Source organism: Arvicanthis niloticus, chromosome 3 (assembly GCF_011762505.2).
Source record: "Arvicanthis niloticus isolate mArvNil1 chromosome 3, mArvNil1.pat.X, whole genome shotgun sequence".
Classification (NCBI taxonomy): Eukaryota; Metazoa; Chordata; class Mammalia; order Rodentia; family Muridae; genus Arvicanthis; species Arvicanthis niloticus.
In genome coordinates, this window is record NC_047660.1 from 79,977,320 (window position 1) to 80,001,494 (window position 24,175).

The 24,175-nt window shown below is 38.0% G+C and overlaps 2 protein-coding genes across 6 annotated transcripts in view; one reads left to right on the forward strand and one right to left on the reverse strand.

Annotated features, from left to right (window-relative positions):
- Tasor (transcription activation suppressor) overlaps positions 1 to 8,632 on the forward strand; it is a 49,088-nt gene extending 40,456 nt beyond the window's left edge. For 2 of the 4 annotated variants that reach the window (XM_034497071.2, XM_034497073.2), the window contains 6 exons: positions 1,271 to 1,393; positions 2,358 to 2,517; positions 2,923 to 3,031; positions 4,712 to 4,890; positions 5,023 to 5,223; positions 6,044 to 8,632. In XM_034497071.2, coding sequence (XP_034352962.1) covers positions 1,271 to 1,393; positions 2,358 to 2,517; positions 2,923 to 3,031; positions 4,712 to 4,890; positions 5,023 to 5,223; positions 6,044 to 6,525 — 1,254 coding nt within the window. In that variant the 3' untranslated portion in view covers positions 6,526 to 8,632. Of the gene's footprint in view, positions 1 to 1,270; positions 1,394 to 2,357; positions 2,518 to 2,922; positions 3,032 to 4,711; positions 4,891 to 5,022; positions 5,224 to 5,767 lie in introns of all 4 variants that reach the window. The other 2 variants (XM_034497074.2, XM_076931308.1) reach the window with 1 other exon arrangement.
- The window catches only part of Ccdc66 (coiled-coil domain containing 66), a 34,222-nt gene continuing 16,491 nt past the window's right edge, over positions 6,445 to 24,175 (reverse strand). For both annotated transcript variants that reach the window (XM_034497075.2, XM_076931309.1), the window contains 11 exons: positions 19,378 to 19,509; positions 18,589 to 18,839; positions 18,322 to 18,406; positions 17,056 to 17,217; positions 15,903 to 16,047; positions 15,320 to 15,448; positions 11,382 to 11,887; positions 10,155 to 10,195; positions 9,141 to 9,394; positions 8,878 to 9,002; positions 6,445 to 7,758 (listed from right to left, as the gene is read on the reverse strand). In XM_034497075.2, the coding sequence (XP_034352966.1) occupies positions 7,672 to 7,758; positions 8,878 to 9,002; positions 9,141 to 9,394; positions 10,155 to 10,195; positions 11,382 to 11,887; positions 15,320 to 15,448; positions 15,903 to 16,047; positions 17,056 to 17,217; positions 18,322 to 18,406; positions 18,589 to 18,839; positions 19,378 to 19,509 (1,917 nt within the window). In that variant the 3' untranslated portion in view covers positions 6,445 to 7,671. The remainder of the gene's footprint in view (positions 7,759 to 8,877; positions 9,003 to 9,140; positions 9,395 to 10,154; positions 10,196 to 11,381; positions 11,888 to 15,319; positions 15,449 to 15,902; positions 16,048 to 17,055; positions 17,218 to 18,321; positions 18,407 to 18,588; positions 18,840 to 19,377; positions 19,510 to 24,175) is intronic.

A 24,175-nucleotide genomic window follows, 5' to 3' on the forward strand; every position in this document is an offset into this window, starting at 1 on the left:
GTAAGAGATTAAATTATATATTTTGTAAACAATTAGATTGGAACATTGTTTTTTGTTGTTCTTTTAAAGAGGGTTTCACCATGGCTATACTGGAACTCATATATAGACAAGGTTGGCCTCAAACTCAAGAGATCCACCTGACCCTGCTTCAGGGGTGCTCCTGGAAGGGCACTTTAATTCTTTTAGTCAGTATCTACTGGCAGTTTTCTTGCAAAATTGTTAGAGTAAAAGATTATTAATAACAATTTAAACTTCGAAGTATTTCTTAGTCTGTTTTTTTAAGTTAAACAGTAGTACCCAGAATAATTTCAATTATGAAGTTTTTTTTAATGTAAAAATATGACAGTTGCCAGCAGTCACTCCTGTCAGATAATTTACCTTTTCATTAATAAACTAAGGTAATATGAGATCTTTCTAAAAATTTCAGAGTTGAAGGCAAAAATCATTGTGGAAAATGTACTTTATATTAGTTATACAAAAATGTCTTGATGAGTGGTAGACAACTTGTCAAGCAACCTAGGTTTTTATTATGCTATTTGACCAGCTCTGCTACAGTTGAGAAAAATTTATCTCAGATGTCTGTGGAGTGAAGAATGTCTCCTCCAGGATCAGTTTGCTTCAGGGCTAAGGGTTTTACCAGGAGGCAAAGTATAAGGGAACTCAAGGGTTTACTATCTATGTCCTATGAAAGGTAGTAGTATATTACCAACATTGAATGAAATGCTAAATGGTTGAGGCTGCTGTGTTTGAAGATGTAAATTTGGCAGAAATGGTAAAATTAGTTGTGAATACCATTGCTCATAATAAAAATGTCACATGAATTCCTTTTGGATTAAATGATCTTCAGTGGTCAAACGTGTGCTCTGAAAGAAAGTATTTCTGGTAATAATATCCCAAATACCTAAGCCAGCCTAAGGAAAGAAAACAGGAGACAAGGGGGTAGCTAATATACGGTCCTAGATTTACCATACTGGAGGTCAGTGGGGGTGTCCTGAGTTTACTATCACAGTGCAGGTCTGTGGGTCAGGAGTCTGGACTAGCCCATTGTCCTAACAGCAGTTAAGCTTTATTAAATATGCTTTCTAACATTGTGAAACTGTCTGTTCAAATCGTAAGAATGGATATGATGGCCTCTATGGTCTTTTAAAGTAAAAGTTCATAGTGTCCTAGGTATAGTTTATCAGCTTATATTGCATTTTTCATGATAAATTGATGTTTGCCAGAAAGTTTGTTAATGTTGACTTAGTTGTTTGTCTTTTTTTTTTGACAGGAGTATCTTACCAAATTAGGCAATACAGAATGTCATCCGGATCAGTTTTTGGAAAGAAGATCAAACTTGGATAAACTATTGATTATTATTCAAAATGAAGACATTGCAGGTTTCATTCACAAGGTAGACAAAGTCCAGTTCACTATTTTGTTTTCTAAAACTATCTCATTGTTAAGTCTTTTTCTGAGAACAAAGATTTTGTTTTTAAGATAGAGATAAATTCCTAAGTACCTGTCCAGGAACCAGCTTGTGAGAATTGTGTATTTGCAAAACATTTAAGTTACTATATGTTAAGAATCTAAAAAAAGAAAGAAAGAAAAGAAAAGAAAAAAACCGGGCAGTGGTGGCTCACACCTTTAATCCCAGCACTTGGGAGGCAGAGGCAGGCGGATTTCTGAGTTCAAGGCCAGCCTGGTCTACTACACAGTGAGTTCCAGGACAGCCAGGGCTACACAGAGAAACCCTGTCTCGAAAAACCAAAAAAAAAAAAAAAAAAAAACCAACAAAAACAAAAAAAGAATCTTCCCTGTCATTCAAATTAGTTAAGATGTGCTGGATTCTTAAATCTAGAGGTAAGAGTGTTCTGTTAACTCTTTGTACTGTTACCTATATTTGACTATGTGGACAAACCTTTTGGATTTGAGCTATGCTATCCTGATCTTTGGAGCTTGCCTCAGACTAGCCTCTTCACTACTATTCTTGCACTCTACGTTCTCTTCCCACCCCATCTTTTTGAGTCAGTATCGTGTATAGCCTAGAAAGACTCCAGCTATGTAGCCTAGGCTGACCTCCTCTGTATCTCAAGTGGTATGATACAGATATGTGCCACCACACCCAGTTCCTAGGTTTGAATTCTGGCTGTTTATGGGTTAGATATATATTAGCATTTTATCCATTTTGTGTTTTCAGCCTAATGTAAACTCCTTAGTATTTTGTTCATAAATGTTAGTTTATACTACTGTGAAGTAATACTTAAAATATTGTGTGACTTTCCAATACTGAATTTTTTTAAGACTTTATTCTTAGGTAAATCTATATTTAGATATATTTATCCATCTTTTTTCTGGTTTTCTTTGGTATTTAACAGGTACCTGGCTTGGTGACTTTAAAGAAGCTCCCATGTGTTAGTTTTGCTGGTGTTGATAGTCTGGATGATGTTAAAAATCATACATACAATGAGTTATTTGTATCGGGTGGCTTTATTGTATCTGATGAATCAATTCTAAATCCAGAGGTTGTCACAATTGGTAAGAATGAGTATATTCAGCATGTGATTCCTGGGGTGTGGTTGCTGTAGGTTTTCATGGGAAATTATGAAATTAAAAAATTACTTACTACTTATTGTAATGGGGAACTGGCTTATTTCTGTATTTTCCTGAACCTCTGCTACGTTACAGTTCTTCTCTATTCTATCTTCTATATAAATGCTTTCATGTACATCTGGTCTATACTACCTGCTGTGGCACTTGGATTCCTCTGGTAGTGGTATTGATACTGGGTTGTTTGTAGCTGTTATAGTTTTAAGTTTCCCCTCAGAGTAAGATAAGTCATAGTAAATAGGAAAATAGATAAGTCTATATAAATACAAACAAGCACTTCTTCCAAAATATTTAATAGTAACTTTAAAAACTGAATTTCATTGCCTCTAACAGAGAGCCTTAAAATTTTTTTGACATTCCTTGAAGAACTTAGTACTCCAGAGGGGAAATGGCAATGGAAAATCCACTGTAAATTCCAGAAGAAACTAAAGGAACTGGGCCGGTAAGAAAGTATTGAATAATTGTTGATTTTTAACACTGTGCTCATACAACTATTTTTCCTTTTCCTAAATTTGTGGATTGTGAAGTTTTCACATATGTCAACAGATAATAAATGGATGTAATACTGAATTATTCCATTCTCTTTAAGAAAGAAGTGGTATTCTTGTTGACATAGACAATTTGGTGAAGTTCTCAAATAGTTAGAATTGCTTATAATCTGTATAATCACAAGGATTAAAATTTTTTCTGCCTTTTTAAAAAATAGTGCTAGACTGGAAACACTACGAGCTACAATTTCAAGCCTTTTAAAAATATATCAATTGACTCTGGTAATATATATATACACAATGCATTTTAGTCATATCTACTCCTCACCCAACTCTTCTCAGGGCCTTCCGAAGCCCTTACCATATCCAAGTTCATGTCCTCTTTTTTTCCCCACTGCAACATAGGCATCCTACTAGGGCTGACATTTAATTGAAGAAAATTGACACTTCGTACCAGACCCTCTTCAGCTGTCAGTTGTTCCTTGCCTAGGGATGGAGCCTCCTAAGTATCTTTCCCATCTAGGCTGTAATTTTGACTGGCTTGATTTTGTGCAAGTTTTGGGTAAACAACTCTGTTGTACATTCTTGAAGAGCAAGTGTTCTTATTCACTGAGCCATTTTTTTTTTTAGTAATTTCTTTTTGTAAGTTAATTTTTTCCCTGTTACATAGACCTCTTGCTGTACAATTCCAGCCAGCTACTATCCACTTTGTAGACCAAGCTAGCCTTATAGACATGGGCATCCTTCTGCCTCTGCTTCCAAAGTGCTTTATAGGCATATACCACCAGAAGTGGTTCTAGGTCACAGGTTTTTCATTGCCATTAACACCTATTGACATTCTGTGACAGTCTTCAGGAAATTCAGGGTTAAATAATTCCAGTGTTCAGTTATGTATAGCCTTTTGAATGCTGGAGTTAAAAAAAGTACAACACTGCCAGGTGGTGGTAGCACACACCTTTTAATTCTAGCACTTGGGAGGCAGAGCAGGCAGATTTCTGAGACAGGCAGGGCTATACAGAGAAACCCTGTCTCGAAAAACAACAACAAAAAGTACACCATACCTACCTAATACTATCCTTCTTTAGACTTGTCTTTTTTACATCCTATGAAACAAGGGCAAATCTTGACCTCATATATAGTATAGAACATAACACCAAGACCCAAAGTTTTATATTTTCTGCAGGCTTAGTAATGTGACCCCCATCTTCCTTTATGTACAATTAATTGCCTCTACCAGATTTTACCTTTATGTAGTATTATAAATAATAGCTTAAAAGCCATGTGTTGTGTTAGGAAGAGTTATACTCTATTTGTACTTGAGACAGTGTAGCCTAGTCTGTTCACCTCCTGAAGTTATATAGACCTGTGTCACTGGGCCCAACTTTTTTTTTTGTTCTTTTATGTCCTTAAAGTTTTAAAATTAATAAAACTAAAATTAATAGAATGACTGGTTCAGGTTTTAGCCTGCATTGCAAGACCCTCCTCAAAAAAACATGCTTGTCAGATGCATAATTCCTGTTTTCCTTCTCTCCTAACCAACATTCTTATACCAAATAGTAAGCTAAGCAGCTTTAATGGTTAATTAAGAAAAAAATTGCCAGTATTCAGGTTCTGAACTCTGCTTACTCTCACAGAATGAACACAAAAGCTCTAAGTCTGCTGACTCTTCTGAATGTGTATCAGAAGAAACATCTGGTTGAGATTTTGTCTTATCACAGCTGTGATTCACAAACTAGAAATGCTCCAGAAATGGACTGCCTTATTAGGCTTCAGGCTCAGAACATACAGCAGCGACACATAGTCTTTCTAACAGGTAGGAGCATGCTCTTGCTGAGAACAGGAAAGGGCCTGGGGTGGGCACTACGTCACAGTTTTGAATATACAGTGGAAAAGGTTTTGTTGAGAGCAGGTATCAGTTTATGTACATTTCCCTTTTTTAATTTAGAGAAGAATATCAAGATGGTTTCCAGTTATACAGATAATGGAATTGTAGTTGCAAGTGCTGAAGACTTTATGGAAAACTTTACAAGTCTTGTGGGCTATCACAACTCAGTCACAGAAGAAAGTCTGCTGCCGCCGCCACTGCCGCCGCCACCGCCGCCGCCGCCACCACTTGGTGCTAATGAGAATCTTGAGTCACAGTCAGGTAACTTTCCAGTAGTTTTCATTTTCTTTAGGTGAGGCAGAATGAGGAATGGTTTTGTTTATCCAATAATGAAATGTTTATTTGAAACCATTTACCTCCGTATCAACAGACATCATGTAGAACTTAGTATGTATCTGCTCATTTTATTATACCATAGTACAAATTGTTTGTTACTGTATAGGCTATATATTCATTAGTCTGTACTGTGAACAGCATATTCTTACATAAGCTTTATTGCCTGCTGTTTGCTGTGAGTTCTCCTTAAGCCAGATAGAGGGATTGTTGGGCTACAAAGGTCTTTAGATGTATGTGCTAGTTTAATATCTTAAGTAATGAGAATATCTTACCTTCAGTCTTCTGTGAGATGGCCTATGCTTGGTTCCAGACTTTAAAATAAAAGCTGTTCTTAAATTATTCTTGGTGAAAAGCAGAGATTACTAAGGATTCAGTAGAGCTAATGAGTTTAGTAATTCAGTGCAGCTACATGTCAGAAGTTTTATTTTATATTTGTTTTATGAAATACTGAATTACCGTATAACTTTAGATGCTGTTTTGACATTAACCCCTTTGGAGCTGGGAGTTGGGATTTCCCAACATTAAACGTGAACACATTTCGCAGAAGCTTTTAGCATCGGATTATCTGGACACTCACACCTAGTGTGAGTGTTGTGACTAAGTGACCTTGTGGCAGAAGACCAAGCTTTAAGGGATTGTGGACTTTGCAGATCCTGACGCACTATATTGTGTGAGTAGTGTATAATTAATAACTAAACAAATTGTGTATTACAATAGAGAAGGGCTTTTTGTTTTTTAAATGTAGCTCTTTTAGAAAACGATGAAAAGGATGAAGAGGATATGTCTCTGGATTCAGGGGATGAAATCTCACATATAGAAGTATTCAGCAATGTTCATTCAGAAATATTGGCGAGAGAGACCAAAGGATCAAGTGGAACAGATCAAAAAAAGAATATTCAAATTGAATTGCAGTCATCTCTTGATGTGCAAAACAATTTATTAGAAGATAAGACTTATTTAATTGATTGTGAAGAGAGAGCTCCTATTGATAGAGTATGCTCTGAAGGAGAGAACAGCAATTCAGCAGAACAAGATTCCTATAGCGACTTTCAGGCTTACCAAAATCAATTAAAAATGTCCCATCAGTTTAGTCATTTTAATGTTCTCACGCATCAGACGTTTCTGGGGACACCATATGCCCTTTCATCAACTCAGTCTCAAGAAAATGAAAATTACTTTTTATCTGCTTACAAAAACTTGGATACAGAGAAATCTCCATTAAGTTAAGGATGTGTTCAAGGAGAAATTACAGTAATTTAAAAAAATAGGTTGTTGTGGACTTTTCAGTTTCTTAAAAGTGAATTGATGAGTTATAAACAAGTTTCTTGGCCTTTCTGAAATTTTTTTCTTTCCCATTTATTTAAATCATGATGGCCCTATAACATTTGAAGCATCTGAAAATTGAAATATATTTTTTGACATATTGTAATCAGATTATCTCATGTTAGCACCTTTCAGTTTTACATCTGTTACCTGTACTTGGGCTTCAAATTGAAGTCTGTTTTATATGTAAAATTTGATGTTTATAAAAGAATGGTAAATAGTAATGACTTTCTTTAATGTCAGATGATAACTAATTTTGCTGAAATGTCAACTATTTATTTTGATTAAAGCTTTTGTATAGTGTTTTTACACAGGTATAAGCCAGCAATGTAAATATTTATAGGATTTTGGCTCAGTACCTCAAGCTATACCTGACAGTACAGTTGCATTTTAGGTAGTAAACCTATGTATATATATAATACCAAGTAGCATTTTCTCAGTCTTTAGGTTTAGCTATGGAAAAAATTTGCTTCATTTAAATTTTGGTCAACTTTTTGAAATCTTTGATAAATTCTATTTTGTGTGATCCTTTAGTTAATGAACTTTTAAAAATGGGGCTTCTGTTTTCAATAGTATTGGATAATTTGGAACAGATCTTGAAGTGGTTTTAATTAGAACTAGTTGGCACTTTAGTGCTATACTAAATGTATACAAAAAGTATATGGTGGAAATAGATTTTTAAACCCTCATCTCTTGCCTATTCCTCATGCTAACTTCAAGATTGTGAAAACTAGAATCTTTAATATGATAAAACCAAATTTTACAGAAAAGAAAAACCAGAGTGAAATGAATTTGTATTATTTCAGTAAGTCTATCTTTGTGTGTTAATAGTACTTTTCATACCCTAAAAGAGCAATGCTGTTAACAGGTCAGGAATCTCCAGATTCTACTGTGGTAAGTAGAAAGTACTTTTACACCCTAATACGACAGAGATTTTTTTTTTTAAACTATAAACTTTTTTTTATTGTATTTAGAAAACACATCATTTCACTACATAATGTGAAGTCTTTCATTGGGTGCTTGAAAAATCCTGTTGCATGGTGAGCATATTTAAAATGAAGAACTAAAATTATCTTCTTGGTTTGCAGTTAAGGGTATGAGATTCGTTTCCAACTCCTTTTGTTTCTGGAGAAGACCCTGCAATCACATTGGTATTTTAGTGAAGGTATATAACCAACTTAAATATCTTTCTCTTTCATATTCCTCTTAATCCATGATGCAAAATATTATTGAACTCAGGATAGAATTGTTATTTAGACATAGCTTAAGTTTCTTTTTCTTTTATTTATTTATTTATTTTATTTTTTTTAGTAATTCTTGTAATGGACCTTCTCATTTGGGTATTGTCTAGCTAGAACATTTTCTACTATGAAAACAATAGGGATAATTTGGGGGGGGGGGGTGGGTTACCACAACTGGATTTCTAAAATGAAATCTATTCTCAAGTGCTCTTAAGATCATGAGAAGACACAGCAAGAGTCTTAACATTCCCAGTGTTTATATTGGCTCTGCTGAACAGCATAAGGGTTATAGTGAAGTGAAACGTGACCATCACATTCCTTTCTCTTGCTCATTTGCATGAGTTTACCCAGGTTGAGTCTTGAGCTCAGGCTAGCTATATGTAAGCAGAGGTAGCTCTTAAAGGACACAAGTAAATGGTGTCTGAGTAGGAAGGGCAATAAAGGGTAAGCAACACAAAAGCCAAATTTCCCCCAAATACAGTGTAATAGCCCCAGGATAGGTTTCATCACATTATCAGGTTTTATTTTTGCCTGTGTAAAAGGTAGTTAAAAGCTTATGCAAAATCACAGGAATGAGTCTAGGATGGAAGTCACATGTATAATTTCATTCTTTGAACAGATCTATTCTGTTCTTAACTTTAAAAAGTGGACCATATTGGTTAAAATTCATTAAAGCATAATTGTATATTTGTTTCTTGGTTTTAGCACTTTATTGTGTCTTGATGTTTAAATGTACATATTTTTAAATAAAAGTTGTCTTAATATGCAAACTGTCTCGGGATTTTGATTCTCAGGATTACGTATGTAGCCTAGACTGGGACCCTCCTGCTTCCCAAATGTTGATTATATAGGTGAAAGTGGTAATTTGAGAGTAAATTCAAGGAAAAGGTTCTTTTCTGTTCAAGGTTAGTATGTAGGAATTGAAAACGTAACTGTTACACAAACTGGGATGCAAACACTGCCACCATATAAAGACAACAAACATCTAAAAACTGTTACTTTGTGAAGAGCGTACCTGTCTCAGTTCTGAAAGCCCCTTAAGAATAGCTTGCTGTCGGTCCCTGTTTTTCACCAATTTAGGATTAAGAAGTGGATCCCTGATATGGTCAGAGTCAAATAGCTCTTGTTCTTGGGCACAATCTGAAGGACAGATCAGTTTTACAATTAGTCAAATAAATTACTAGGAGTTAGTGAAAGCATAGCCTAATATTGAAGCAAATTTAGGGTTGGGAGGTCACTCAGGTTTTGTTTGCTTGCTTATAATGCTACTTAACTTACCATGAGATTTGTGGTATTGGTTGTCCTGGGTTGAAGGCCTAGACAGTGGTGCATCTGGATCAAGGTAATAGATCTCATTTGTTCGAACGTAGGGAATAAAATGGAATGGTTCAGACATCTCCTCTGATAATTTAGTATGACCATCTCCTAAGGTCAGAGTTTGTTTTTCATAGTCACTATTTTTTAGCAGTAAGTTTAATGCATTACTCTGAGTTTGTTGAGTTCTGCTTTTTACTGCTGGTGATGTCTGAAACCTATTAAAAAAACAAACAAACAAACCTTAATAAGAAATTGCATGTTTAAAATTGTAGTCATAGATGGTTATGAGCCACCATGTGGGTGTTGGCAACTGAACTTGGGTCCTCTGCTCTTAACTTACTGAGCCATCTCTCTGGCCTCTAGAAACTGCATCTTTTAAATATATCTGATTACATTGTAGTCCATTCAAGATGTGCATGGTCTATCTTAAGGATTACTATATATAGCAGTCTAAGGTCTATAACTTTTCATAAAGTAGGACAATAGAATGCAGTGTTGTGTGTACACACACACACACACGCTCACACTCTAGTGGGGGTGGGGCAGTTAAATTCTAAGAGTCATCAATGTTGGGTAAGTTCAGCCTCATTTTTCTTTATATAATTCATCATAAAGTGATGCCTTGCTATCTGAACTAAAGTTACTGTTCAAGACAAGTCTCAAACTATCTGCACAAAGATAAAGAATAAAACAATTTGACTGGTCTAAACTTCCCACCTAACTGGATTTTTTTTTTTTTTTAAACACCATTTTCACCACAATCTATTTTCCTATCTGATTTATCCAAGCTGAATGCCTATTCATACTGTCAATAGATAGGGAAAGTCCAGCTAAAAACCACTAGTAAGCCTTTACCCAGTCAATGAAAGCCGTACCTCTTTCTGTTACTGCCTTCATCAGCATATGGAGCTGTCACCTAGATTTTGAGTGGATAGTTTATATCTCACAAAGCACCAAAGGAAGTAATACACATACCTTTCTTTACTAACTGAAGGAGTTTTCAGAGGTTCTTCAACCTTAAAAGATGGATAATACAAGCAAAAACTGAGTAACATTTTTACACATCCCCAAATACTTCTAAAACATGATCTGTGTGTGCAAGCATATGTACAGTGTGTACACGGAAGTCAGAAGACAACTTAGAGGAGGCTCTGTGGCAGGCACCTTTACTGTCATCTCACCAACTTCTCAGACATAGTCTAATATAAGCATACCTAAGTACGAGATACCGTATGAGATAAAGTATAGTTCCCAGGGCCAGACACTCTTTCTAGTAATATATAAATTTTATTTTATTTATATATAAATTTTAACAGTATTCTCATTAACTCAGACACTTCATATAGTTACTTTAAGGAAGGCATTCAAAAACTCTTGGCCAACCCCAAACTACACCAGAGTGATCCATTAGGATGACCATTCTGGGTTGTTTGTTGTGTTGTTTTCTAAGACAGGATCTGTAGTCTTCCTATGTAGACTAGGCTGGCTTCAAACTCCCTAGCCTTCCAAGTGCTGGGATTAAAGACTTGCCCCCATCACATCTAGCTCTGTTTAGGGTTTTATACTTTGACCACTACATTTTTTATTTGTCCACCCCGCCTTCTCCTACATAATCCTTTCGTCACCTATTTCTTGATCTCCTTTCTAAATTTTATACTATACGTCCATATTTGCACGTTGTAAGCTAGGATGCATCCTCATATAAGTGAGAATCTCATCTTTTGGTTTTTTTGTTTTCCCCTTTCTGAGTCTGGGTTACTTCAACATACTTTCCAGATCCACCAATTTCCCTACAAATTTGAAGATTTCATTTTTGTTGTTTGGGTTTTTTCTTATTTGTTTGAGACAGGATTCATTTAATTTTTCCTTACATCTATTCATACGCCCTTGACTAAAGAAAGTACTTATATGCATAAAGATTTTTTTTTCTTTTTTTCTGTTTTTTTTTTCTTTCTTTTTTTTTTTTTTTTTTTTTTCTTTTTTTTTTTTTTTTTTTTTGGCTTTTTGGGCTACACAGTCTGACGATGCAGCTAGCTAAAGCACAGACTACAGCATACACAGTTCATACAGGAAGCATGGCTGTCTTCCTCTGACCTCTGACATAATTTTTTATAACCTACTTTAGATGAACCATGGCCTTCTGAAAACATGGATTTCAGTAACTACTTTGAATTCAGAAACACTGAAATAAAAGAACCTTACCTTTTTGATAAGATGCAACCTGCTCTCTGACTCAGTTTCTCGATGAGATGAAGCAAGAATTTCTGGTGAAGTGCCTCTATCTTGGGAGAGATTCTCAGGATTGTTTCTCTCCATTAAGTGAAGCAGCTCCATCTGCCTTCTTACCTTTTTTTCTTCTTTCTCCTTCTGGAGATGTGCAGGGTACTTTGCTGATGCAGGAACATACCTTTTGAGTGGCTTATTTATATTCCAAGCAGGCTTCTTGGGACATTTCTTCATGAGTTTTGTTTGTTTCTCTGTTCTTCTATACTGACTATACTGGTCATTATACCAGCTATTTTCTTTGTCTAAATTAGTGCCTTTATTCATACTTAGTTCTTGCTTCTCTTTTCTAATGCCAATCTGTCCACTGAATTCTGTAGAAATCTCTGGAGAAGAAAAGTCTCTAAGGCCCCTCTCTGTTACAGATCCAGTTACCGATCCACAGTGTGGTAGTACATCATTGAAAATTCCTAAATTTACATCATCTAAGGAAAAATTACAAATGATTAACTTTAAAAACATGGTAAAATACATAATTTCTAATCACTTTTCTCAGTTATTTAATGACTCTCAGTTGCATTTATTTCTTTGGGGTGGCAGGACATGCCACATCATGCACCAGGGTGTCAAAGGACAACTTGTTAAGGGTGATTCCTTCTGCTATGTGGGAACCAAGGATGGAACTCAGGTCCCTGGCCTTGGTGGCAATCACTTTTACCTGCTGTGCTATCCTTCTATCCCTAATAATTTAATCATTGCGGGGCGGTGGTGGCGCATGCCTTTAATCCCAGCGCTTGGGAGGCAGAGGCAGGAGGATTTGAGTCAGCTTGGTCTACAGAGTGAGTTCCAGGACAGCCAGGGCTACACAGAGAAACCCTTGTCTTGAAAGAAAAAAAAAAAGGAATTTAATCATCAGTGAAGCTATACCCATTAAAGAACTGCTAATTATCCCCTTTAAAAGAAGCTAGAAGCCACTATTCTACTTGGATATTCTAGAAATGACTACTCCAAGTAGCCCATATAAACAGCCTGGTACTACTACACATCCCGCACGTAGGAAGTGAAAGTAAGAGGACTGAAACACATTCAATGCCAGCCTGCTCTACAAAGTTCTAGGAACCAAGTTCCAGTCCAAGCCAGATACCATATCAAAATTTGAAAAATTTTAGAAGCGATAGACTGGCTTACTTAACTATCGTAAAGTTCTCAAAGTTTATAACCATGTTAGATACATGTCAGAATTTCCTTATGTTAATTCCACTATATAAAGTATGCCTAATTTTGTTCATCTTTATAGACACAAGTTAGAAGTAATCTAAGTAATGCTGCTGTGAACCCAAGTTCCTATTAGGAATATCTGAATTTTTTTGGTTTTTATTTTAGATGTGAGTTTTTTGAGCAACTGTAAAAACTGTTTTCTACAAGAGGTTCAGCATTTTACATTACCATTGACAAAGCGTTTTTTAAGAGTGCATTTCAGTTGCATCACAAATACAATGCCGTATCACACTTGAACCATCTCTTCATGCAAACTGGCTAATTTGGAGTACTAAACTAAAATCTCAAGTAACTGTCAAGAAAAAAAATAGTGATTTGTTTATGGCTGTTTACTTCAGGAAAGAGGTTCTTGAGCCTCAGGAGATTTAATTTATATCCCAGCGATATAAAAACAACACCTGCTGGAAGAGAGTGACCAACAGACCTGCAAAGAGCACTACTGTGGAACTGCACAGAGTTCTAGGTTGCAGTTTCAGGGTAGACAGCAGTTTTGGGGGTGGGCTGTTGGATAATGCAGCTGCTGTTGAGTTATCCCTAATCTTCTACAGTAACTCCTTACCCATAATCCTGTTAGTAACCCCAATAAAAATCATATTAGTTCACCAATAGAACATCGGTGCAATTGTTACTCTGTTCTCTTGGGCTTCCTTTTTGGGTGGGATTGCATTTCCTCAGGAAAAGTCTGGGTACCAGGTTAGTTGGATATTCTGAGTTTGAACCTATCTAACTCCAGAGTGGTTTGCACAATGGGATCTCTTGACTTAGTATTAGAAGTTAGTATATGATATCAGGAACCATAAATAAATACTTAACAGGAAGGCCGAATGGTAACTAGTTTTAAGTGGGAAAAGATAAAATGACTTTACAGAACTGAAAAAATTAAATATAAAGGGTTTCAATAAGATGCCTCTTGGGCTGGAGAGATGGCTCAGTGGTTAAGAGCACTGGCTGCTTCTTTAGAGGTCCTGAGTTCAATTCCCAGCAATCACGTGGTGGCTCACAACCATCTGTATTGTGATCTAATGCCCTCTTCTGGTGTGTCTGAAGACAGCTACAGTGCACTCATATGCATAAAATAAATAAATCTTTTTTAAAAAAATATGCCTCCAGGGGACTTGGCCTCAAAAATCTGCAAGCCCAGGGCAGATGCTGCCCCTGAAGTCTGGTTCCCAGTACCTACCCACCTATAACTCTAGCTCCAGGAAATATGATAGCCTCTTCTGGTCTCTACACCCTGCACTCACTGACACAGCCCACCCACCCCTACACATATAAATGGAATTAAAATAAATACTTTAAAAAATGATTCAGGGGTATCCAGTATGAGTACTGCCTTCTTAAAAATTTAAAACCCGCACATGAAAGCACGTATAGTATCAGTCACTGGGGTGATGCAGATCAAAATCTAATGGAAGGCCATGGAAAGGTAAAAATACCTCTACACTACTAGTGAGGCGGGTATTTTGGATGACAGTTCAGCAGCTCCCCAAAATGCTTAATAGATCTATCTCATAACTCAGAAATTCAAACTCCTCTCTTATGAGAGGATGGAAAATTTGTAACTATTCATAGTAGCACTATTTACAATAGTCCTAAGTAGAAATAACTGAAATGTTCATAGAGTCATAGGCAAAATCTGTATATAACTTACACAGTGGAGTCTAAGGAGTCAAATGGAATTACATCACAATAACATCTACAACATGGATAACCCATACATCATGATGAAAGTTAGTGTTAGACACAAAAGAGACCACTACAGCATAATTCCAATTACATGAAAAGTATAAAACATCCAAATAGTCTAAGACAAAATGAACTAGAGAGATTGAAGAGAGTAAAACTGAATTAGTCATCTGAGTATTGTGCTCAGTTACACACACACACACACACACACACACACACACATATGAGATTAGCATGGTCCTAGTGCAAGGATAACTTGGTTAAGTGTTCGGTATTTTTAAAGAACATTTCCATAGGAAATAAATTTGAATAGCTGAAAAGGCTCTATGATTGTGATATTAACTACATAGGTATATGAGCATGTTTAAAGAACCCAAAACAGCTGGCACAGTGGTATACATCTTTAATTGTAGAACTTGGAAGGCAGAGGCAGGGAAATTTCTGGGAGTCCCAAAGCCAGTCTAGTCTACACAGTGAGCTCCTATGCACCAAATAGTGTCCCTTAAATAGGTAAGATTTGGTCTAGACATTTGGCTCACTGGTAGGAGTACTTGCAAAGAATGTGTAAGGCCCTAATTCCCTGAACTACAAAAGAAAAGATGGGAGAGAACCTAAATTTTATGTCTATGTGAGTTAGATATTGTAAACCCCAAACTAAAGAGACCCCTTTAATTTGTTAAAGCCCTTATATTTCTGAGCTAGAGGCAAAGTAGTTCAGTTTGGTAAAGAACTCGCCTGGCATGTACTACATCTTGGGTTCAGTCCCCTAGTACCACATAAAAGAGGCATGGTGCTATATGCCTTTAATCCCATTGTTCAGTAGGTAGAGGCAGGAAGATTAGTTCTAGGTTACCCTTGGCTACAAAAGACCTTTTCACAAAAGCAAAATAAAAACCCACCAGATGTCTTCATTTTAAGCGTGAACTAGAACTTGGAACACTTGCCATGAGTACCTGTCTGCACGCCGGTGTCTGTCTTGGGAGAGGTTGTGGAAGCGGCAGCTATGCATGTTTCAACAGCAGCCTCCTCAGTGTCACCATGGGAACTGGAGACGGTAGTGGGTGCCTTATACTTCACTTGTGCTGTGTCAAATAGCAATGAGAACAGATCTGAAAATGACATCTAAAGAGTACTAACAAACTCCATGTAGGGGCTAGCAACAGAGCGGAGCGACAGTGTGCCTAGCACACAAGGCCCTGGGTTTGAGCCTTGTACTGAAAGATGAAAGTAAGCTAAAGACTTTTTGACCATAAACTGCAGTGAAATTTTTGAAAGGTGAGACTTAAGATTGTAGCCTAAATTTATTACGAAAAGTTACCTGTATTCTTAGCACTTGCTGAATTTAAAAATCCAAGAATGCATATTAAAATACTTATGTTACCTATTTCAGGATGATTATTAACGATGGCTTAGGTGAAAAGACTCAATTCCTTTAAAAAGATACTCAATGTGTGTTTTTAAGGAATTAAAATAGACAAATATTTAAAATCATCTTCAAAATCAAAACTATAAGTAAAATTCTGATTAGTCACTTACCACCAAGATTTTGAATCAGCCTGGATGCATCATGTCCCTTCTGAGTCAGTTCTCGGATCCTCTGCTCCTGTTTGAGCCTCTGTGCCAACTCCTGAGCTCGCTGCATTGTGTGGAATAGCTCATTTGTCTTTAGAGTCATTATTTCCTATCAAGATCGACAAACAGAAAAACAATTACCAAGTGCATTCAATGATGTGACTGTTCCATTCAGTACAAGTGCTCATGCCCTCCCTACGTATCAGACACAGGTCTAGGTACCAGCTGGAGAAAAGTCAACAGGGCAAAGTTCTGGCCTTTTAGAGATTACAATTCTAACATGTTGGTTTTTTTTGTTGTTGTTCTTGCTATTAGACAAGACTGTATACCAGACTGCCCTTGAACTCCCAAATGCTGGGATTATGGGCGAGCACTACCACCATACCTAGCTGTCTCAGCCTACTCAATGAAACTGATGTGCAGGCCATATGTCTCCTTCCCACGTCCCATTTTTGAAAGGTGCAAGTGAAGACTGGCAAGGAAGTGCAGACTTTGTGTTTTTAAAGCTGGCAACTGAATTATCACTGGCTGATCTGCTGTTTGTTAGGTCAGCTCCGACACAGCTCCTGGACTACCCTATCTACCCTGTTTGAATCAGGAATGGAGGGTTTTGCTAAACAGTAAGACATCAATTGTTTGAAAAGGTGACTACTGATCCAAAAGAGGCCTCTAACACAGTGAGGAATTTCATCAGCAATCCCAGCCAGTCATTACTCTTTAATATCTAGAATCATTATTATTTTAGATTTATTTAGAGGTGTGGGTAGGTATCACAGTGTGTATACGGAGGTCAGATGTCAACTTTCAGAGTCCTCTTCTGGCACATGAGTTCTAGGTACTGGTGGCCAAGAGCCCTTAAGCCATACTTGCAGGCCCAATACCTAGACTTACTATTAGGTTATATGTGATCACAGTGAAGTGTGGTGCTACATTCAACACTGACCACCTCCCTTTAACAGGCCAATCATGCAGCACCTCAGATCTGGACCATGTGGAGTACAACCTTGCCAAGCATTCCTTTTCTTACTCAGCTGTAATGTCTCTTCATGCAGCAGCACATTTCAAAACAGATCCTCGGCCTCTTCCTTACTCTGACTTGCATGCTATGAACACCTACTTCTTTCTGTTTCTGCTTAAGAATGTCCTCTTCATACTGCCTCTGCATCTCCTCCCGTTCCCTTGCCAAGCGCAGCTCTTCTTCCTGCTCCTCCTTCTTTCTTTGTTCTTCCTCCAGCCGTTTTTTCCTGCGGTTCTCCTCTACCTGAGCCGTGATTGCTTTCTAGTCATAAATAATTACAAATTACTGTCACAAATAGATATGCAGGCAGCACTGGCTTTGATGATGAGAATACAATTTATCAGTTAACACACACTGAGGTGTTGGGAGAGAATTGTGCTTACAGCTCATGTATCACAAAGAGAGTCAACTAATGAAATAACCTCAGTACTCAGCATGCTGCCTGATGGGAGAAGCTCTCAGCTTTTCACCGAGCTCAAGAAAGAAAATTAACTGGCCCATATTACTCACATAAAATGTTTAAGATGAATTGCCGAACACAGGCTGCATGCTGAGTGCCAATCTGTGCTGGGCAGTGCTGCATGCTGCACGATTATCTAGGTTGAATACTTGCTGAATGTGGCCCCTGCTACTTAGAAGACTTAGGTAAGAAAATATTTGAGCTACATCTGAGCAACATGGTGAGAGTGCATTCTCTCTCTCTCTCTCTCTCTCTCCCTCTCTCCCTCTCTTTCAGAGAAAGAGAACCATCAAAAAGTCACTCATCATTAAGTCCTTCTAATGTCAGCCTAAAACGAGTTTTAATCTCAGCCTTATATTACTACTAGATTGCATAGTCAGAAGTCTACTTTGATTTTTTTTTTTTAATTTTTTTTTCAGAGACCTTAAAAAAACTCCGAGGAAGTAGCCAATAGTTTAATGATAGTATAGTCACATATACTACACTCATTTAAAGGCTCCACCAGAAGGCAGACAGCAGGGTAATAATACTGTCTGGTCCTCAACCCAAGCTTAATTTTAATATGATGCCAACTATGTCAAGAGACTGGATTTACAGCATGATATAACTGGACCCAAGTTGAAAATATACATCAGGATTTCCAGCTGGGTATGGTGGTATATGCCTGTAATCTCAGGATTTAGGAAGTGGAGACAGGAAAAATCAAGAATTAAAGGTCAGCCTTGGCTACATAGCAAGTTCAAGACCAGCCTACACTACATTAAAGCTTGTCTCAGGAAAAAAAAATTAAATTTTTCATTTACTTGGGTATACGCTGACCATGATCGTGACTTACTAAGACAGAGAACAATGTTTTACAATGTGAGGCATGCTATGAAAACAACAAATGTTTTACAACATAATACCTGATGTTCTAATTGTTTTTGTCGGCGTCTTTCCCGCTCCTCAATCTGTGCTGGATCCAAGAGGGCAGTCATAGAGCGGAGAAAGCTGTGAAGAGATGCACACTACTTACTCGGAACTCTACAAAGTTTGACTAGTTTTTGCTTAAGCTACATCTGCTAAAGATTTCTATTTCAAAGAAGACTACCAAACTGAAACTAACTGGACATAGTGACGGTTCTGTTCAAACACACTTTCTTAAAGGAAACAACACTGAAAAATCAACTTACTTTGTTTTCTGACCATGTGACACTGCCATATCTATAACGGGTCTGGCTCTTTGTTCTTTCTCTGAAGGCTCCACCTGGACTCCAGGCAGAGGTGTATAAGCACCATTGACATCAGCCAGGTCCTGAGTGTCAGGAGACACACAAAGCGACTCAAGGTGTTGGTGTGTTAACTGAGAGGACAGTCGAGACTGAGAACCAGGATGGCTCTTTAATGAATCAAAATGCATTGCCCATCTGTCATGTTCTTCACCCTAACAATGAAAAATAGGAAATGCTCAGAACTTAACTACTCCCATACAGAATTATAAACAGCAAGCACACCTGAAAGTCACCACTGCTGAGCTGGAGGTGTCTCAGTGATTAAGTGCCCCAGCTGCTCTTCCATGCCACCACATGACAGCCAGCAATCGCCTGTTACTATAGTTCTAAGAGATCCTCACCCTCTTCTGGCTTTCTTGGGCACTGTATGCATGTGGTGCAGACATACATGCAGGCAAAACACCCAGACAAAATAGGGGATAAAATCTCAAAAAAAAAATATTTTAAAAGAAATCCAGTAGTATATGCATCATAAAAACAAAATTGTTTATTTTTTGATTCCTTGTATAATTAGGTAACTGCCTTAGAAAATGGTTTTTAAATGCATTTTTAAAATTTTAAAAAGCTATAAAAAGCCACACTAAGTACATTCAGAGAAAACAGTTTCCTAGAGACAAATGTATAATTTGCCCAATAATTTCAGAATAAGTTCCTGTGAGTAAAGACTTGAAATTTTATGTCCTGAGTTACCTTTGAATATATCATTCTTTCCTCTGCTTTTCTTTGCTGGTCATCTTCTACTTGTTTATTCAATTCTTCAATCCATTTTCTCTGCTGCTCCTGTTTCATGGTGCTGCAAGGGGACTCCAGCAGCCCTGCTTCCTGGACAAGTCAGGAACAGAGTGGAGTGAGGCCTCCACAGTGTAAGCGTTACCAAGTTCATGATCTAACCCAGGAAGGTGGCTCTCCATAGGAGAAGCAAAGAATCTGACCACACTACCTAGGAGACAAGCTCTGACCCTCAGAATTGTATTTTAAACATACACTTGTAGACAGTGTAAGGCACCTCAGTACCCAGAAAGGAAATGTTTTCTTTGATTCTTTACTTAAAGTTGTCTATAAAAATGCAATTTGGGGAAAGGCTATGCTGGTGACTGCTTAGATCTTCCAAGAATAAAAACAGCAAAACAAGTCAAATCACACCTAACTTCACAGGTGTTGCTCACCAATGTTAACAATATCTGGGAAATGGCCTTTGACAGATGGAGAATGAAATGTGGTCCATATACACAATGAAATACTATTCAGCTGTAAAGAAGGAAAGGAGGGAGGCAGGGACTGGAACCTTGAGTCATGAAATGTGCAAGTAAATGGATGAACTAGAAAATATTATATCTGAGGTAACCCAGACACAGAAAGACAAATGCTGAATGTTCTCTCTCACTGCGGTTCCTAGCTCTAAATCTTTAGATGTGAATATATAACCTAGAGCAGTGGCTCTCCACCTATGAGTTGTGAGCCCCACAGGGGTCACAAGTCAAATGTTGTGCATATCAGATGATTACATTATGATTCACAACACAAGCAAAATTACAATCATGAAGTAGCAACAAAATAATTTTGTGGTTGGAGAACACCACAACATGAGGAACTGCATTAAAGGGTCATAGCATTAGGAAGGGTGAGAACTGCTGAGCTGCAGAAACTAGGAAAGTGAACAGGACTGTGGGGGTGGGCTGAGGGGTCCTGAGAGGAATGGCAGGTAATACAGGAAAATGGGAAAGGGGGCTTCAATGGGGAGGGGAGGAGGGGGAAACAATTTATATGGATGGAGGAGGGGAATTATTATTTAAAAAATATTACAAGTGTTAAATTTATCTAAAATTATACCTAAGTGTTATGCGTATATAAATGTATATAGTTTAAATGAAGTTACAACACTTGGGGTCATAGTACCCTCACTAAGAACCTTAGATTATCTAACAAAACCCTAATACCAACATGAAAAACCTTTCAGATTGCTAGTCAAAAGAGCTCAAGAGACTCCCAAAACAATACAGGGTTGTGTCACAGAAGTTGAAGGTAAGTCTGTATTGCTGAAGACACCAAACTCTTGGAGCTGGAACTGACCTGAAAGCATCGTCCCTGGAGACTAGCTTTCGTAATACAAGAGGGCAATGAGCTGCTAAGGGGGGAAGCAACCAAGAGTCCTACCCAGCTCCGATGCCACAATGACCAGCACAGCAACATATTCCTAAAGGTACAATAGTGGCACTTGTATTTTGGCAGTAACCAATAGTTGTCTAATTGGACCCCAGGCCCACTTAACAGGATGTAAATCATGCTTGGTACTATAAACCAAGTCAACTACATATGGACAAGATCATGAATCTTAGAGAATCTACAACTACCGCTTTGCTAAACCAATGTAGTTCCTAATTGTATTCTAAATACTTATCCTTTTACCCATAGATAAGTGTGGTTCTCATCTCACATCAGTGAAGCAGCAGAAAGCATTACAGAAAGACACAACCTACCAACCGTCCAACTGATACACCCAGAACACAACACCTAGATCTATGGTACAATATAACCTACAGCTAAGGTTCAGGGAACATCACAAAACGGGGGTGAGGGTTGGAAAGATTTTAAGAGCCCAAGGAGTAGGATAAAGACTGCTCTAAGTGTGTCTTTAGCTATGAGAGGGAAGCTACACCCATGAAATCTCAACATGGCTGCCTAAAGAAAACATGAACAATTCCAACATCAGTTGACATCCCAACGAAGACAAGGAAATCTCTAGGCCCCACACACAGATGAAGACTTACAAGCCAAAGTGTGGAAAATTGGTCTTCCCCAGGGATGAGCCTCTGATTATTCAATACTAAGTGGTCAGTCCTAGAAACATGTACATGCAGGAAACACTAAACTAACTCAGAGGGTTGTCTATATGTATGTATACCAGCAATGGTTAAAGAGAAAAAACTGTAAAATTGGTAGGGAAGCAGCAGAGGAGAGGGAAATCTTAATTAAATTTTTAAAAAATTACTTTAAATAAAACCCTCTTTGAAACCATATGATTCATATAAGTTTAGCATACAGTTCAAAGTCTTAGTTTTTTTTTATTGTATTTATACATATATATTTCTTTAAAATACATTTCAGATTTTATCCTCTCACCCCATTCCCCCCCCCCCAAAGTCTTAGTTTTTCACATGCTTACTTATCATGCTTTGAGTTGTCTCTATTCAGAATCATCTTGAGACACACACACACCCTAGTCCTTCATCCAGATATGTAAGGTAAGAACAAACGTATCAAGTCCTCACTAGTTTCTTGTGTGCATGGGTGTGGGGTGTAGAGAGTGGCAGTCATTCAGAAGTGTGCTTTATTCTGCAGGAGCCATCCGCCTTGCTTTGTACAGTGCTTTCTCACCGGGACCCGAGGCACGCTAGGCTGGATGAGCAACAAGCCCTGGGATCTACACCCCACCCCGGTCCCCCAGCAGTGATTATAAGCCTGCACCACCACTCAGTCCTCCTGACTGTGCTAGATGATATTTTTAATGCTGAACTGGGGACTTTTAAAATATTAATCTTAATCTGGCCTTTTTGTTGTTTTTGAGGCAGGGTTTCTCTGTGTAGCTCTGGCTGTCCTAGAACTAAGAGATTCACCTGTCTCTGCCTCCCAAGTGCTGGAATTAAAGGCATGCACCACCACTGCCCAGCTTAATCTAGCTTTTTTGATTAAGCTTATTTCTATGGGTATCATTACTTTGTGAATATTAATAGTAGCTTGTATTCCTTGAATAAACCCAACTCTCCCAATTAATCTTTACAAATTTTCTAATGTTTCTAGTCAAGTCTTAATATCAAAAATGTTTTGTTAGTTTTGCTTATCAGGCTCACTGCTATGAACATCACACTGGAAACCTTCCTACTGTAAATACATCTGGGCCTGGAGTTTACTTTGCTGGGGTTACCTTCTTTCTCTGCTTCATCTTTGGTTTGAGATAAGGTCTCACTGCATGGTAACCTAGGCTAGCCTCAAACTTAGGATCCCCCAGCCTCAGCTAACTGAGTGTAGACACTTTAATAGTGGATTCAATTTCTTCAGGAATATAGTACCACTTGGCCATTTTTTGTTTGCTGTTGTTTATTTTTATCTTTTACTTTATGTGCATTGGTGTTTTGCCTGCATTCATGTCTGGGTGAGGGTATCAGATCTTGTAGTCACAGACAGTGATGAGCTGCCATGTAAGTGTTGGGAACAGAACCTGGGTCTTCTGGAAGAACAATCAGTGCTCTTAATCAATGAGCCATTTTTCCAGCCCCAATTTTTATTATTTTTAATTATGTGTATGTATAGCTATATGTATTGGTGCGGGTGCCCATAGAGTCCAAAACAGAATGTCAGATGCCCTGGAGCTGGAGTTACAGGTGGTCGGGAACTACATGGATGCCAAAAACTGAACTTAGTCCTGTAATAGGAGCAGCAAGTACTCTTAACCACTGGGCTCTCTCCAGCACCAGTTGTTCTACATGTCCTCTTACTTTTTAAAAGAAATGTTCATAAACCCAACATCCTTTTTAAGTCTTGTTAGTCTTTTGAGGAGCTTACATGTTGAACTGAACAGTGTTATGTCAACGTAACACAAGCTAGAGTCATCTGAAAGGAGGGAACTGCAATTGAGAAGAGGCCTCCATAAGATCCAGCTGTGTGGCATCTTCTTAAGTAGTAACTGATGAGGAGTGGGTGGTACGACGCCTGAGCTGGTGGTTTTGGGTTCTGTAACAAAGCAGACTGAGCAAGCCATGAGGAGCAAGCCAGTAAGCAGCACCCCTCCATGGCCTCCGCATCAGCTCCTGTTCCAGGTCCCTGCTGTGTGAGTTCCGGTTCTGGCTTCCTTTTGGTGATGAACAGGAGTGAGTATAAGCTGAATAAGCCCTTTTGTCCCCAACTCGCTTTTTTTGGTTGTGGTGTTTTGTTTCATTACAGCAATGGAGACCCTAAATAAGTCACATTTTAATGACTTTTAATAACTTGTGGATTTAATTATTCCCAGTGTACAAGTTGACCTCGGTGCCCAGTAAGATGGCTCTGCTAGGACATTTGTCTGGCATGACGACCTGAGTTTAGTCCTGTATGGAGGTCAGTAGACAACATTGAAGAGTCAGTTTGTCCAGGACTAAACTCAGGTCGTTTGTGTATACCACCACATACTGTCTGTCTGTCTGTCTCTCTCTGTCTCTGTCTCTATCTCTGTCTCTCTCTCTCTCTCTCTCTCTCTCTCTCTCACACACACACACACACACACACACACACACACACACACTCACACGCAAAATAAATGTAAAGAAAACTTTTAAAAAACTGGTAGCCGGGCAGTGGTGGCACATGCCTTTAATCCCAGCACTTGGGAAGCAGAGGCAGGTGGATTTCTGAGTTCGAGGCCAGCCTGGTCTACAGAGTGAGTTCCAGGACAGCCAGGGCTACACAGAGAAACCCTGTCTTGAAAAACAAAAAACAAAAACAAACAAAAAAAATG